Source organism: Meriones unguiculatus, chromosome 17 (assembly GCF_030254825.1).
Source record: "Meriones unguiculatus strain TT.TT164.6M chromosome 17, Bangor_MerUng_6.1, whole genome shotgun sequence".
Taxonomy (NCBI): Eukaryota; Metazoa; Chordata; class Mammalia; order Rodentia; family Muridae; genus Meriones; species Meriones unguiculatus.
In genome coordinates this window covers 44,819,692-44,836,869 of record NC_083364.1, presented here as the reverse complement: position 1 = coordinate 44,836,869, position 17,178 = coordinate 44,819,692, and the positions used below count along the sequence as shown (strand labels likewise).

Sequence of the window (17,178 nt, the reverse complement as noted above, 5' to 3'; positions counted from 1 at the left end):
ATGTGCCTGTTCATTGCCAGGTCCTTTCCACACGTTCAAGCTCTGCCAGGCTCTTCTTTTTCACACTCCATGGCTAGCTAGCTCTATTTTCACACTTTCTGGGGGAAGCATTTCTTTATTTGGGATATGGTGTACGCACGTATGCAGAATGGAAAGTTGAAATAATACATTGGGGGTGGGGATCACGGAAAGTTGAGTTACTCTATCACTATGTGAGCATTCAAAAGATTCAAGACAAAGAATCCTGATGATCAGAGCGCTATTTCACAAATGCGTACGAGGCGTTCAGGAGAGTTCAGGATACAAAGAAGGCATAAGTAGACAGGAATGTTGCTTGCTGGGTAGGATGCATGCATAACCATATAACCTGAGTATGGTGCAGATCCTTATAATTCTAACACCCAAAAGGCGGAGGTAGGAAGAGCAGGGGTTCCAGGTTACTCTTAGCTACACAGGAAGTGTGAGGACAACCGGGGAATATGTGACACCTTGCTTTTCGTTTCCCATTTATTTGTTTGTTTAATGGCGTTGCAGTCTGATCTCAGCTCTGTCCCTCCTCTCCGCCTAGTCCTACCCTCACTCTACTTCCCCTCATCTCCCCCTCCTTCTCTCAGAGAAGGGGAAGCCTCCAATGAGTACCAACACATCCTGGCATCTCAAGTCACAAGTAAGGCCTGACAAAGCAGCATAGCTAAGGAAAAGGGATCCCAAAGCAGGCAACAGAGAGAGAGAGAGAGAGAGAGAGAGAGCCCCTACTCTTATTGCTAGGAGACACACATGTTGACCAGGCTTCAATCTGTTTATAAAATTGCAGCATGTGCATGCTCTTTGGTTGTTGGTTCAGTCTCTGTGAGCACCCATGGCCTGATGGCTCTGTAATTAAGAGGATTGCTTGCACTTCCAGAGGACTTGGGATCAATTTCTAGCACCCACATGGCAGATCATAACTGTCTATACTCCAGTTCCAAAGGATGTGGTGCCCTCAGAAAGACACACATGCAGGCAAAACACCAATGCACAGAAAAATACATAAATCTTTAAAAAGTTGACACCTTGCTTTAAAAAAGGAGTAAGGAAAAAAGCATAAGAAGACAATAACTTTTGATTTTAATCTGGGAAAAGCTAATGGAAGCATGAACTAGAAAATGTAAAGAAGCACCGTTTACAAAAATATGTTCACTGATTACAAGACAGATAGAAGAAATGGACAACTTAGTCTCCAAGTGGGGTCCCTAGTAAGGGGAGCAGGGACTTTCTCTGGCATGAACTCAGTAACAGGCTCTCTAATCACTACCCCGTTGGGGGCGGGGTGCAGCCTTGCCAGACCACAGAGGAAGACAATGCAACCAGTCCTCATGAGACCTGATAGGCTAGGGTCAAATAGAAGGGGAGGAGGATCTTCTCTATCAGTGGACTAGGGGAGGGGCATAGAGGGTGGAGGGTGGGGTTGGGAGGGATGATGGAGGGGTCCACAGCCAGGATACAACTTGAATAAATTGTAATAAATAATAATAATAAAAAGAAATTGAAAAAGAAATAACCCTGTTTTCAGGAAGATGTCATATCATTATTAGAAATAAAAATACAAGAGATAAAGAGATGCTTAAAAGCAAAAGTGACCTTTTGACTTGAGCCCAATAAATAATAAATTTGCTGACAGATGAAGCATGTTTATAAGGTAGTGTAGGATACCATTCTGAAAAACAGGGTCAAGGTTACTTAGCAATGGAGAGTGACAATCAAATACCAAATGTGATGATATCATCAGTGAACAAAATCTAGAAAGGAAATGTAGATGCTGAAGCTCATATACCTAAGCAGATGTCAGCTGACCTATTAGGAAAGGTGAAAGCAGTGTTGAAACAGGGAATTATTTCAGGGAACAAAGGTGAAAGATGGTGCCAGAAAAGGGGAGCTTTTTAATTGTGCTCAACGGGCTCAAAGAGAATGATTTAGAAGACAGGCTCATTAAAACAGGGAGGTGGTGAGAGATTGTCCAGGAGGAATATGAAAAAATAGAAAGCAAAGGATGTGGGAAGGACTAAGAAAAGTTGCTGTAGGCAACTGGACATCCTCAAGGGATGGATGAAGAGATCTACAGAAACCGAGAGGTTTTAACCAAGGTTGTCTTGACTAGAATACTCAATGACAGGCTACGGGGTCCTGTTTCCTTTCAATAGTTAATTGTGTTCGGATTAGAAAAGGAAAAGTATTGTTGGAATCACTCACGGGTAACAGGTAGTGAAGAAAAGCAGAATAACAACAGATAAACTTGAGCTTAGGTGTCAGGAAGGCCACTCTGTCTATAGTCTGTAGACAGGCAGATAAAGCCAACACATGATTAAGAGAGCATCCCTAATGTCCTGATTTAAAGTTCTGCATTCAGTAAAATTAGAAATTTTAATGTATTTTTGTGTGTGTGTGTTGGGGGGGGGTGGAGAGACAGGGGTTGCATTTTGGTTTTGCGGGACAGGGATTCTTTGTGTAGCCTTGGCTGTCCTGGACTCACTTTGAAGACCAGGCTGGCCTCGAACTCACAGAGATATACCTGCATCTGCCTACCCCATTGCTGGGATTACAGGCGTGCACTACCGTGCCCGGCTATGTGTTGATTTCTTATCCTGTAATTTTACTTGAGCTGAGACTGACAAAGTCCTAATGACATAGAACCTCTGTCTTTATTGCTCCTCCCCAAGGCTTTGGAGAGAGTATGAATGTGTGCATGCCCAGCATTATCTTGCTGTTCCTCCTTTGAAATGAAGCATGCTTTAATAACTTTAGGCCTTAATCACTAACTTAATCACGTTAGAACAGATGAGTTTGCATTTGTTTCCTCCAAGGGGGAAAAAAAAGTCCAATGACTATAATTGCTTCAGTGAGAGAAGGATGGACAACTGAAGAAGAAAAATAAACCAGATAGTAAAAGAGAAAAGAGCTAAAAAGAAATTTACCTTTGAAATTTTTTCTAAAAGTCTTTTCCTAAAAAAAAAAAAAAAAAAAAAAAAAAATCGTGGATTTATTGTTTGAACAGTTACATCAAGCTATTTTTGAGTTATAATATAAACATATTAGAAACTGGATGAAATGAAGTTCTACTTAGTAAGGACAGAATTCCAAAAGCCATTATATAAACATCGCTTTAGAATATTTATATATGAATGTATAAGATATGAGTAATTTCTGACCTGAGTGTGAAAAATGGAATTTACTAAGGTACTTTTAAAGAAACTGCTACTTTCCATATACGGAAAAACATTTCAATCATTTAATAAAATGTTTTCAAAATTGTGATTACTAATGAATGTTGAGCTCTGTAACTCAGAGCTTTTATTTGGAAGTAAATGAAACCTTACTGAGCATCTCAGCTCAGGTCACTGGGAAGGCCACAGGTAGAATTATGACAACTTCTCACAGGAGATAATGGGCCATGCTGATTTTGAAACTGAGATGCCATAGCTCTCAACACACCAACCGGGCCCTGGATCCACAGCAAAGCCTCTATGAAGAGACCATTCCTACACAAACTCATCATCATAAGTGCCACTGCTCAATTCAGTTCATTCTCTTTGGGTTTGTGTGTGTGGGGGGGGGAGGGTTTCCTGTAGATCATGTCAGTTAATAAATTTAGGAGCTGAATCTCAAATCTGCCCACTTTTGGAGGACAGCTACTTTATTTCAGATTTTAGATTGTGAGAATTTCTGTGTATCCCCACAATATTGACCAATGGGATCATTTCTAAACTTAAGGAATAGGTCTGGATAATAGGTATAGTTCATAATGACTATATTAAATGTATTTCTCAAAAATAACCCCAATGGCTTTCCTCAGTTTTTTATTGTGACTATTTAGAGCACCTTTCACAATTTTCTAGAAATATTTTTGATGGCCATATCAATGATGATATGTATAACAGTCCTGATTTGCATATCAGATGATTTTCTTTTTACACATTTGTGGAAGTGGAATTACTGGGTCAAGTGATAGAAATGTATTTTAAAGCTCTGATAGATGTGTCTGCATTACCCTAGGAAAGTTTCCACTAATTTACACTCTCAACAGGCAGATATAAATGTGTCACTTTCTCCACTGTCTTGCCATTTCTGTCTATGCTCATTTTGTTAACTCCTTCCTGGTGCTACTAGCTTCGGAAACATGTATTTATGCTGGCTTTGCATTTGTTTGATTATTGGTGAGATATGAATGACTTTCATTTTTGTGATATGTATGTGTTCTTTCAACAATTGAAAGTCTACGTTCTCCATACTTAGCTCTCAATTTTTGAGAAAGAACAAAATTAGTAAGTTGAATGACATCACATGCATTTTGTTCCCTATTTGTATTATCTCATTTTTTCCTTTCTTGATGTGATATATTTTATTCACATATTTACTTATAGTGGATTGTGTTTGAAAAACTGCTTTAATGAACTATGCTTTATATTTAATCCATTTTTTCTTTTATTCAGCAATTGGAAAAGCCTTATCTTTGCATATTTTATTATTATTACAATAATTCAGTTTTATGAAAAAGTCCTAAGATGAATGCAAAGAACTCCCATATACCTCAACTACATTCAGGTTTTATCAATTTCCTGTTCTTGTCTTTTTTTTTTTTTTTTTAGCCGAATGTCTATCACATCTTATATATGTGTCACACCCCTACAGTCTTTCAATTCTTGCTATAGAATGTGCTTCCCTGTGCTTAATTATTTTTGCTTAGACTTGCACTTTGTAGGCACCTTCAGAAAGTGAGGCTGTTTTCTGCTCATTGCCTCTTCTGGCACATGACACCGATTTATATCATTTTTGCTAGTGCTATCTTTGAACGCTTGATTAATATGGTATCAGCAGGTTTTCAGTTTTATTCTTTTATCCTTCTGCAGGTAACATTTTTGTGGGTAGGAATTCTGTAAAATTTTGTTCCTTTAGCATTCTCCTTCCAGTTTTAGAATTCTTGGTATTTTTGTGCCTGAATTAATTATTTCTGTAAGATCTTCGAAATGATATTTACCGCATTCCAACACTACTTTGGCATTTATTATTAGTCAGCATTCTAAGAGGATGATTTACGATCTTTACTAATTAACTGTCATCTAACTATCATCAGCATTGTAATATCTGAAATAATTTATTTTGATACTCAAATCATCTTATACTTGGCTGATGGAAGCCCCTTCAAGCTGCCATCTGTATGCTCGCACAGGCTTCATTATTCTTTTAGTACTTTCTTACTTTATTGTTCAAAAGGTGTTCCAGACTCATGCTGTTTCCCTGCCCCATCCTGATCAACGTTTTCTCTAAGCAACCCATGTTCTTTGTAGAGAAAATGATACTTTCATAGCAACATCTGGATTCCAGGTCCTAGGTAATGGTTTTTGGTAGCCTGGTGTTGAAGTTCCATTGTCTCTACCTCTTCATATCTATCTCAAATTCACAAGTAAGCACTAACTACTCCAGTTTCATTTTTTTTTTTCACTTCACTATTCTCCATGTTATATCTCTCTTTTCCCATAACTGGGTATCATTACACTTCTTTGTTCCTTTATTCATTTATTTCTCGTGAGCTTCTGACTAAACACGTTGAACTTATCACTAGGATAGTTTCTTACAGGTTCACTGGTGACCTCCAGTGATGCTGCCCCTCTTCAGAGCCTCCTCACTTGAATCAGCCTCCCCCTGATTCAAGCTGAACTGCTTTCTGACTATAGCATGGTCTGCTTCATAGATTATTTTACTAAAAAGAAAGAAATGAGCTGTACTGACTTTCGTATACTCAATTTGCCTTCCATTTAAGCAAACCTAAGACAAGAGCAATTTTAGAAACCTGTTCTATCATTGAAAACATCATTAAAAGAAACATTTCACACTTCAGATGCAAACAGGTTCAATGAAATCACTTTTATTTATTGATCTCACTTGCACATAAACAGTTTTAGTCTTTAGATATGGATATGTGAGTTCAAAATGTTGTCTACAACTTATTTAAGAGTACAGGTTTTATCTTTGGTTTTCAAGGAAACTTCTTTGTTCCTGTGAATAGTAAGTTTCCCTGCAGAGCTCACTCTGCCATGACCATTGTAACTTATTTTCTCTCATTTTCAAAGAGGGCAAATATAGTTTGGATCAGTGTGTAAGTATAAAATGTTTATTTAATTTAATGAGGAATAGGGGAGCTGCAGATAAATACAGGAGGCTTGAAGATAATAAATAAATATAAGCAGATGGAATTGATCTGTATAAAACTTATCATTTCTACAAGGGAAATATTGAATTTAAATGACATGGAATAATATTCCTCATTACTTCCTTTCCCCCTTTTTACTTCTCTCCTTCACATTGGCTGTTTGGCTGTTGACTTGAAAGGCAAATCTCTAACAGACAATTTTGAGCCTGATGTCTTAGGCCCTAGTGGTGTATTCCTTTAACCTTAGAGGCAGACACATCTTTGAATTTGAGGCCAGCCTGGTCTACAGAATGAGTTCCAGGACAGCTAGAACAATACAGAAAAAACCCTGTCTCTGAAATCAAAACAAAACAAAACAACAACAACAACAAATTAAATTAAAGAGCCAGGTGTGGCAACCCATACCTTTTATCCTAGCACTCATGGAGGCAGAGGCAAACAGATCACTGAATTGAGGCCAGCCTGGTCTACAAAGAAAGTCTAAGACAGCCAACGCTATGCCACGAAAGCCTGTCTCGAGAAACCAAAATAAGTAAGTAAATAAATAACAAAATTTAAATTTAAGAATAGGATACAAATGATCATACTGAATAATTCAGAATCCCAATGATCAATAAAATCAACCATGAAAGCAAATCAAACCAATAAAGACCTCAAAGTCTTATTTTATTAAAATTCTTTCAAAATCAGAAGAGCTAAAGGGTAAATGCAGTTACAGTTCAGGGGTGCAATTTATTTCAAACTGAGTAAGCCAGGGTCCTATGTTGACAAGATTATCAATGCAGCACAATGTTTACTAAGGAAGGGAAGAAGAATGGAAGGCAGGAGGAAGATGTAACAAAAGAAGACAGAAGAGACTGAGAGAGGGGGAAAATAGTGCCTTTTCAGAGCTCTGTAATGGGCTTTGTCATCAGGAAGGATGCTTCCAAGAACTACCTGTAAGACAGGGTTCTTAAAACTCAAAGCCTAGAAATGAGCCTCAGACTATTGCTCATAAAAAAAGCAATAAATTTAGGGTTTCTTTTGTAAGTTCATGTGAGGAGTCTATAATTAATGAGATAAAGGAAATGTGGCTTTTCATCAGCAGGGGTAGAAAATCAAACATTTTGGTCTTACAATGTGTTTCCCTCACAATATTTTTCTACAATCATTACTTTAATTGAGATAATTATGCAATAAACTTCCTGCCAACAATGTATACATTCCCACCTACCATGAGTTTTATTTCAATCAGTGACAAGAAAATTTCAGATTCTAATTTATACTAAAGCGAAATTTAATAATCTATTTTCAAAACACTTCAAAACTCAAACTGTTTTATTAATCATATCTGACTTTAGTGTTTTCATATCTCTTTATTTATTTTTAAATGTTAACTAAAATAGGATAGCATAAAAAGAGTAAAAGACTGAACATGGAAATAGCTACCCTGACATTGATAAAAATCTACAAATCATGTGAAGCAACGTATGTAAACTGAAAACCAAATGGTAGTTATAATTTATGGAGAATGGGTATTTGAAACTAACATTCAATTAAAAATGTTGTTGTCATTCTTTTTATCCAAATGCCCATGGAATATCTAAGCAAATGCCCCATTTTCAAGGGTACTGTTCTCATAGTTACACCTCAGCTCATCAATGTAATCAGGCTTAATTTTAGTTTTTCTTTTACAACCCTCTAGTACTTAATCTGCAAACTTTTACACATAAGTTGATGTGTCACACGGGAAAATGAACTGGCAGGAGGCAATAAATCCCTCCCATTGCTTAGAGCCACAGAATAGTAGTTCTTGTTTTGTGCGCATCTGAATGACTGACAATGATAATGAGCTTGCAGGTGTCGACTCTGATTTAATTGTTCTGGGTGTGCGTCTCGGGTGCCAGCACTTTGAAAATGTAGGAAACTGCAAGGCTGAGTTTACTACAGATTGTGCAGTGGCCATACCAGAGATGAACTATGTTGCCCTAGCGCAGGTGCTTCCACTGCCAGTATGTTTAGAAGACCAAGAAACCCCAGGAGAGTAACCTTCAGAGAAAAAGAAAATGTGTACATTAGTAGCAGATAGGACTTTATTTCATTAATATTTACTTCCTTATTTTATTGATATTAAAAAATGGTGTGTCCTTAATCTTTGAGCCTGGACTCAATAAAGTAGCAGGTACAAAAACCAAATATTAGGCTTTACATAGGGGTCCTTGCATTTATCAAGTAAAATGCATGTTTAAATTTGGGTAGCCTTGGCTTTCTCTGGGAGAATATATATTTGCAAATAATTGCAAGTGACCCTAGAGGTCAGTGCTGACTTGTGCCTTTGCTGAGGCATGACTTTATCCTGTGCCCATATAAGAAAGCTGTGTGTAGCTGTCACTTAAACAAAGATAGCTTATTGAACCACAAAGCATACTTTTTCAACACGGGTTATTTTGTACGTAATGGCCTTCATAAACTAATAAAAGTCTTCTCTGTGAGAAATAATCAAAAATGCTGAAGATATTGAAAAACCACTAGTATATTGGGAGTGTGTGAAAGTTAAACAAACAAATAAGTGGCTTCAAGAAAAAATAATGTATAAGAGGATAAAAGGTCATTATAAATACTAACATATATATAAAGGTGAAAATTTTGGAAGAGTAGGCCAGTGTATCACAGTCATTTCTTTGAAACATGAAAACAGATAGTCAGAGTGATAGACTGTCTCTCTAGGATGCTCTATAGAGGTGGCCTTCAAGGTTCTGGAAAGCCATGGCATCTATGTAACTTGGCATTGATTTGTGTGTCTCACATTCAAGATAACTCTTAATAATATTTGCAGACACAACCACCTAAAATCAGATGAGTGCGTGCAGCATCATTTCCTCCTTCTTTGGGTTCTCATATAATTATTAAAAGTCTCCACCCAACAGGTGGATCAAAGCAGATGCTGAGACTCACAGCCAAACTTTGGGCAGAGCACAGGGAATCTTATGGAAGAAGGGGAGGGGAATAGAAGGACACCAAGGGACCTACAAAGAGACCAACAAAGCTAAAAAATTCTGAGCCCAGGTGGTCCTACAGAGACTGATGTACCAACCAAGGACCATGCATGGAGAGGACCTAGACACCCTGCTCAGATGTAGCCCTTAGACAGCTCAGACTCCAAGTGAGCACTAGAGTAAGGGAAGCATGGGCTACCTCTGTCATGAACTTGGTTGCCTGCTCTTTGATCACTTGCCCCTGGCAATGTGCCTTTACCAGGCCACAGAGGAAGATGATCCAGGCAATCCTAATGAGACTTGATAAGCTTTGGGCAGATGGCAATAGTGGAGAACTCCCTCTTTCAGTGGACTAGGGGAAGGGGATGAGGGGAAGAGGGAGGGAGGGTGGAACGGAGAGGTGTTGAGGGAGCTTTACTCAGGATATATAACAAAAAAATTGTAAGAAAAATTTAAAATAAAAAAATAAAAAAAGACACTGACTCTATGTTGCTAGCCTACAATGAAAGTCCGAGAATCACTTGGGAACTTATAAATTCATTTCTCCAGACATTACTCAGATCTGCCAAACCAGAAATTACTGTTGAGTTTTCAAACAATCTAATAAATCTTCTAAGTGTCACTGCTGCAAACTGCATTTTTTTATTTTTAACTCAACCATTTCTACAACTGTAGGAAAGAAGGTAAAAGTGATGATCTTTCCAGGAAAGACCCTCAAATGCAAAGACTCTGAGCCTGCCCCAAATTAAGCAAACAATGGGTCAAAGCAACTATAACACTGAGAAGCAGAGGAGTGAGCTTAGATATAGAAATAGTGGAGAAGAAACACCAAAATGATCTCCTGCATTTTCTTCATCATCATAATCCCCAGCATCATCATCTCCATTTTCTATTGTGGAGAACGGATTTTCTCCAGATAACAAGCAAGATAGGAAACCATCTTATTTAACCCTGACAACAAATTCAGAACTGAAATCTCTAAATTTCATCTTTATTTTGCCTATGTCAAAACTGGGCCTTAACGAAATTAAGTGGCTTACTCCGAGGTTAATTCAAATAGGAGGAAGGAGCCTGAGAATTGGCTCTGGGAATGTGTAAATGCAGAACCCATCTTTTAACTCCCCGTTTTCAGTGTTATCACACCTTTGAGCTACAGGTGACCTCCCTTTTGGTAGAGGAAAAAAATAATAATCTATTGAATGACTAACTAACTTTGATGACACAGATGCTGGATCTGAAATGTTCAGAAATTCTTAGATTCTGAAGCTGGAGACTAAGAAAAGAAGAATCAATGATTGATAGGAGCAGAATATGGGTTTGTTTTTCCAGTCCTGGGGTTCAAACCCAGAGCCTTCATTCCAGCTCTTAGAAGACAAATCTTTGATGTGATGCAACACTATCTAATGTTCTGCTGCGGTACAATTAGAGGGCAAGTGGAGAGTGATAAAACCCTTGGGAAGGAAGACCTCAAAGGCTGGCATGCCTAGGATTCTCAAGGAATCCCACTCTGTGAGTCAGGCTCTAGGAAGAAACAGCGCCTCTTTCGCTTTTGTTAAGATACAAGATTTTTCTCTCCTTCTCTTTCAAGGTGATGCTATTAAGATGAAAATATGATAATATTTGGAACAAACATAAATGTGCCTCAAACTCAGTTAAGCTAAGGGGAAGCCTTGGGTTGCCTTTGCTGTTGACATTGCATTTAAGCTTTTGCTCATAATAAAGTTATCCATACCTACTTTAACTAGTATTTTCAAATTACCCAAGACAGTGAATAAACAGTACTTGCCCATTAACTGACTCTTTTTCCTTTTCTTAATACTAATTCGGACTTAATTTAATTCTTGTTCTAAAAGCATCTCATCATGATTTTAACTTAAGAGAACATGGACAAATGGGGGGGGGGACTTTGAAGATTTGGTGGTAAGGACTTAAGCCTAAATGTAAATATCTAAAGTAGTTATTCTTAAGGTCATGGCAAAAATATTTTAACCCAAAGGAAATGTTCTGAGATGAATTCCACTCAGTAGTTGTTTGTAACTTTACCACTTCACGGCTTCTGTAATGACACTGCATGGATAACTGGTATTAAATGACCTTGTTTCTTCATTTTGAAACCATGCCTTCTAATGTTCAGACTGTCAACCATATTTTGTTAACAGTTGAGGAGTAGAGGCAATACCTCTTTTTGTCTGTAAGAACTTTTCTCATGACAATGAAGTTAGCAAAGTACCAAAATTGTGTACTAATATCACAACTGAGCAAGTATTTTTTGAAGAATTATGTTTTATACAGAAATGCATACATAAAACCATGACAGGTTGTTACATAAATCTGTTCTGAGGATCCTTTAGTATAATATATATTAGTTTATTTGTCCCTATGTCACTGAATTAAGTGGAAACTACATTTTGAGACATTTGTGTATGTGTGTGTCTAACTGTCTTGTGTGTCTCTCTGTGAGTGACTACACTTTATAGGAGTAAGCAAAGTAACCAGTTGACATAGTTGCTCATAGCCAGATATTTTACCCATAAATGGGTTTTCTGAGATTTCTAACCCTAGTGTGTCTTGTTCTCTGGCTCAAGTACTCACCACTAATCTGCAAGAAAACATGATTATATATGGAATTTTGTAAATCATAGAAAAGCCTTTTCCAAAGAGTAAAATGAAGCTGTTAGCCATTTGCAAATGGACCACTATGGAAGTCACATGACTGAAGCACCCTTGTACCATGTGGACTTTGATACGTTTTCTCTTAGTTGCAGTTTATTAGTGAGAAGAGCAGGGAAGGCATTACTTTAAATGCTACAATTACCAATTACCACTTCCCTAACACATTTATAGTAGCTGCAGCCCAACTTTGCCACACCACTGACTGCATTTGGAAAATTGACAGGAACCCTAAGGCCATGCTTAATTTGCATAAAATTGTAAATCAAAAATACAGGAACACAATCTTAATATTTGTCAGTGCTTAGGTCTTTCCTGATAGATGGATGGAAAAGGCTGGAGACTTGACTTTGCCTGCAAAAAAATTGTGTAAGTAATCAGCTTTGTTTTCAAGGAAAGAGGATCCAAGACAGCCACAGTGTATGGGAATATATGTATGCTATTTAAGATTTTTAATGCTTTAAAGTCATGAGTCAGATGTGCCCTGGGAAACCCCAATCTAGAAACAAAATTTCCCTTATGACTTCACAGAGCCTGATCTTTAGACTGCCGTACAATAATTCATTAAATAAAGATACAAGCCACAAAGAAAGGCAACCAGGTGAGAAGGGATCAAAGCCCCTAGGAATTTTATTTTTCTAAAAATCTTTTACTAGCACATAAACAAAGAATTAATACTGATCTTTAGGGCCAGGGTAGGAAAAATGCTTTCTTAAATTCAGCAAAGCATCTTAATGAAATAAAAAGAACTTCCTGAGAATTTAAATATTGTGTACACTTATGTTAAGACAGCTGTCATTTTGCTGTATGTTTTCTTAATCAAAGCTAGAAAAAAATAAAAAAAGACATCACCAGCAGATTGGCACATGGTTCTTACTAGTTTTTTTTTTTCTTTTCAAATCAGTCATATAGAAAAAAATACATATAAACTAAAATACAATAATTTTTTTTTCAGAAATAACTTTGCAAATGCTTTGCACATCACAGCCACTCTCCATGGCTCACTTTGCTATCCCGCTTTTTTCTTACCTTGCACGATCAAGTAAACTTGGGAGGTCTTGGGCTCATGCTGTGTCTGAACTGAGCATGTGTAGGATCCCTCGTCATACACATCCACCTTCTGGATTCGGAGGCTGTATTCCAGAGAATGGCGTTTCTCCAGCTCAACCCGAGGATCCAGAGACCACTTGTCATGTCCAGCGAAGATGATGCCAGAGCGGTTCAACCAGGCCACTTTTGAGTTTTTGTCTTCTACCACACATCTACCAGAGCAGAATAATCCCGTTAGTGTCTCGCCATTTCTGTTTGATTTCATTCTCTGCATGACAGGACTCAACAAGGCCCATCAAGACAAATAATTACAGGCATCATAAATCATTGTCAAGATATTTCTGAGAGTGCCAAGTATTTCTACCGTTTCCTTTAAGAGCCAATCACCACCCGGTGTGTAAATATCATCATATTAGATTTGATTCAGCAACAAACAACTGGAAAGTGAGTCATACAACCCAGTAAAGTTAAATGATTATTTACCTCCCACTGGATTATTTTCTTCATGTTAAGGAAAAGATCATTCACACAAAATTCCATCTGCTTAGGTATTTTTGAGAATTGTTCAATTGATGCTGTGTCACTTTCACTGCATCTCAAACTGAGTTTATTCTTCCATAGGCATGACCTGAGAGTGATGCTTCATATTTATAAGAACTAGACTAGATCTCAAAGTTTGCTTGTGACCCCAAAGCACTTGACATACCCATGCCTTAGGTTCTGTCTGCTGAGAGTGACAGGCTTCTTGATGGTGAGTGAGTTTTCTATCAACATTTCTCATCATATTAAATAAAGCGATCTTTCTTTCATAGGAGATAAAGAAAACAGATTTATACTCCTAACTCAAAGAAGATAAATGCCAAAGGCTAGTATAAATGGCAAAATCTGTGTGTATTGAGTTGGAGGGAGGAGTGAGTCATGGAAAAATGCATTGTTTTCCTTGAATCTTATGTTTGAAAAGTTGGACTGGAAAAAAAAAACAAAAACACTTTCTCTATATATTCCTATGGCAAGATGTATGTCTGCCCTACAGGAAAAGGGACCCAAGTTCTGTTCACATCTGCATAGCCAGCTGCTCAACACTCAGCACCACAAGAAAAGGGCAGAAATTTCAAGGACCTTGACAGGAGAACAATTAAAATAACACATTCCCCTTTATTATTTTAGTCAAATAAAATACAAGTTTCCTCCAGGGTAGAAACAGACTGCTCATACTCGTGCATAGGGAGAAGACATTTGGAATCCATGGGCTGTTCACTTGGCTCTAGAAGCTAAACACATCTCTCATAGCAAGAAGAAGAGTTCAGTCTTTAGTATACCTTACCTACTGTGCAAAGCCCTTCCAGCCCGACTTCATTTAGGTAAACCATATTTTGTTTTTTTAAGAGTAAATATTTGACACCTTGGAGGCACAGGTCTTATTTTGGTTCTTTCCTTCCACAAACACAGCTCACTTTAAGTGCAAGGTGTTACTTTCATCCCCTGGGAAATTTTTCTTTGCCACACAGATACTACTGGGGATAATCACACATGTTTGGTAATTTATGGCTACTCTACAAGAAGCACGGCACATACTTCATGGACATGATTGCTACTTCCTTCCAGAGGTTGTTTTTCCTATTTCTTTGGCATCGCTTCTCTGCCCTGAGTAGTATCAAAAGCACTTTTCAATTAGTGTCATTTAGAATTAAATGATAGTCTACTGTCTGTTGTCTGCACCATTAATAGAATCATTGAATGTAGACATTGATTTTTGTCTTCATTTCTTTTGGAAAGGAGGAAAATGACCCTGTGTAAGTGTATTTTAAGTCTCCATAAGAATGTGCCTTGCATTTTATTATATATATCAAAACAGCAATAAGCAGACTTACTATATAGTAAGTATGTATTATATATTTACATATAATATAGTATATTATATAAATAAATATATATATACCTTATACGTAAGTAGGTATATATACTTATTTATATATACTATTTAAGTTTATATATATATATACTTACTTATATATAATATATGTACATATAGAGTTTATACACTATATAGTAAGTATGTAGAGAAGTACTCTAAATGTCCTTTAGTCCAGAAAATGTCTTTGATGTGTTATCATAATGGATAGATAAATTAAATATTGTTAGCCGGGTCACAATGGATACATCTACAATGAAACTTCTGCACATAAAGCTCTGAAGAGATGGCAGAAACATTATAAAAGCCAGAGGACCAGGACGTCTGCTATGAGATTGTGTCTCCTAGAAATGACAAGGATACTTGGACAATATGGCAGCCAAAACATAATACTGCAGCAATACTGCTTCCGAAACAGGATCTGAACAATGTCAATAGACATGCTAACACAGAAGGGGGGTATTTAACTGGGTCCCACACCGAAACAGAACTACTGATAGCTAATGACTGCTGAGAGAGGGCACATGAGCTTCTCCCAGAGATGAGCCTTTAACAGGGTATCCAGTACAGAGTGTCTGGTGCTGAATTTATCAACACACAGACCACACTAAAAGGACTCAGAGAGTTGTGTTCATGTATGTATGTATGTGTGACAGTAATCAAACAAATAAAAAAACTGTCAATTTGAAATGGAGTTGGAGGTTAAGAGGTGCAAAAAGGGGATGTTTGAGGGATTAGAGGGAAGAAAAGGAAGGGAGAATGTGATGGCATTATATTTTATTTTCAAATTTTTAATAAAAAAGTAAATGGCTACAAACCTGTTTATTTTATATATGTATGCCTTGCTTATCAATTTAATAAATACATTTTTGCATTATTCATCTGGATAGTTCCAAAGTAAACCTAGAATACAGTAGGCATTTTGGTAATGCTTTCCATGACAACTAGAACATTCATAAAGGCAGACAAAGGTCACGAGGGTGCTATGTTCCATAGCCCTAGCCAAGCCCTATAAAATCTGCAAATAAATTGGTCCAATTCTCTTATCAGCATAAGGTAGAAATGCTACGTCAGGTCTTTAGGATATTTTGGCATTTTGGCATATTTTTTGCTCCATGGAAAAGTTAAAAAAATCACACACATCATTATTCCAAATTATCTTCAGAAAGCATTCCAATCTATCTTACCTAAAGAAGCAGCTGATTATTTCAGCAGAACTGCCAGACTCATAAAAATGCACTGACTGCAGCAATGCATTATATGAAGCTTTGTCACGACAATCTACATAACATCTTACTTTTACTTTGGGCTTCATCCTTCTTTACTTTTCAAATTTATCTCCTGCTTGCAAACAAGTGAAAGGTATGTTAAAATCCTGTCACATATTTTACAAGCTCACATGATTATTTGAACACCAAACACCAGAGACCAAAATAGTGCTTTTATTTAAACAGAATTACTTTGCTAAATCTTTAGGGTTTCATTTTATGTTGTCAAAAGATCCCAAGTAAATGTGTTCTCTAAAGACTAGAAAATAATCTCTTTACAATGCAATGACAATTTTTTTCTAATGAAAAATGAGCAAATGCTATTCTAGAAATAATTCATTTTTTAATTTTAAAAATCTTGATCTAAGGTGATAACTAATTTACATTATATACTGTACATACACATAAGAAAAAGATGCTAAAAGCGCAAGTATTAATCTTAATTTGTATAATTCTATGTCTATTAAAGGAACACGTCACTGAGTAATAACATGCCACCTGTCTGTGCAGAAATGAGAATGCTGGTAGAAACGAATATCCATCACCTACTGATTGACAACAAGTATCATGGGTTTGCGTCAGAAACAAAGTTGGCTTAACTATGTGTTAGCCAGGAATGCAGAGTGAATTAGGGCTCTGGAACTGTACCATCATATTATGATTATGATGTATTAGTGACCTTTAAATGCTCTTTGCATACAGGACAACGCTGTGGTTCAGAATATACATGTAATGGCTTTATCTCCAAATCAGCCCAGATTAAAAGAGAACGCTTACAAAGTACCTCAAAAATTGGATCCTTTTATGCATTTCTCAACTTAGTAGAATGTTTTCTCAGTGAGCTCACAATATTGCAAGTAATTCTGAGATTGAAAAGGACAGTACCTTTAAAATGAATGAACAATGTAGTCAAGATAGAGAGAGATTTAGAGGTTGTTCTAACATGTTAGGTAGGATTTTTGTGGCTGAAAGCTGAAGGCCACAGGGAGGAGTCGAATGCTCCTTATCTAGGGAAACTTTTCAGTATCCAGTCCTTTCTTTTCCCTGGGTCCTACAGCATCCTTATGCTCAACATTGTATTCCAGTTATTTGAACCCATATGTTTACCTAAAGACAGTG

The 17,178-nt window shown here is 37.1% G+C and overlaps 1 protein-coding gene across 6 annotated transcripts in view; it reads right to left on the bottom strand.

The window, feature by feature from the left end:
- The window catches only part of Lsamp (limbic system associated membrane protein), a 2,252,234-nt gene that overhangs the window by 303,037 nt on the left and 1,932,019 nt on the right, over positions 1 to 17,178 (bottom strand). For all 6 annotated transcript variants that reach the window (XM_060370403.1, XM_060370406.1, XM_060370407.1 and 3 more), the window contains one exon: positions 12,859 to 13,091. In XM_060370403.1, coding sequence (XP_060226386.1) covers positions 12,859 to 13,091 — 233 coding nt within the window. The remainder of the gene's footprint in view (positions 1 to 12,858; positions 13,092 to 17,178) is intronic.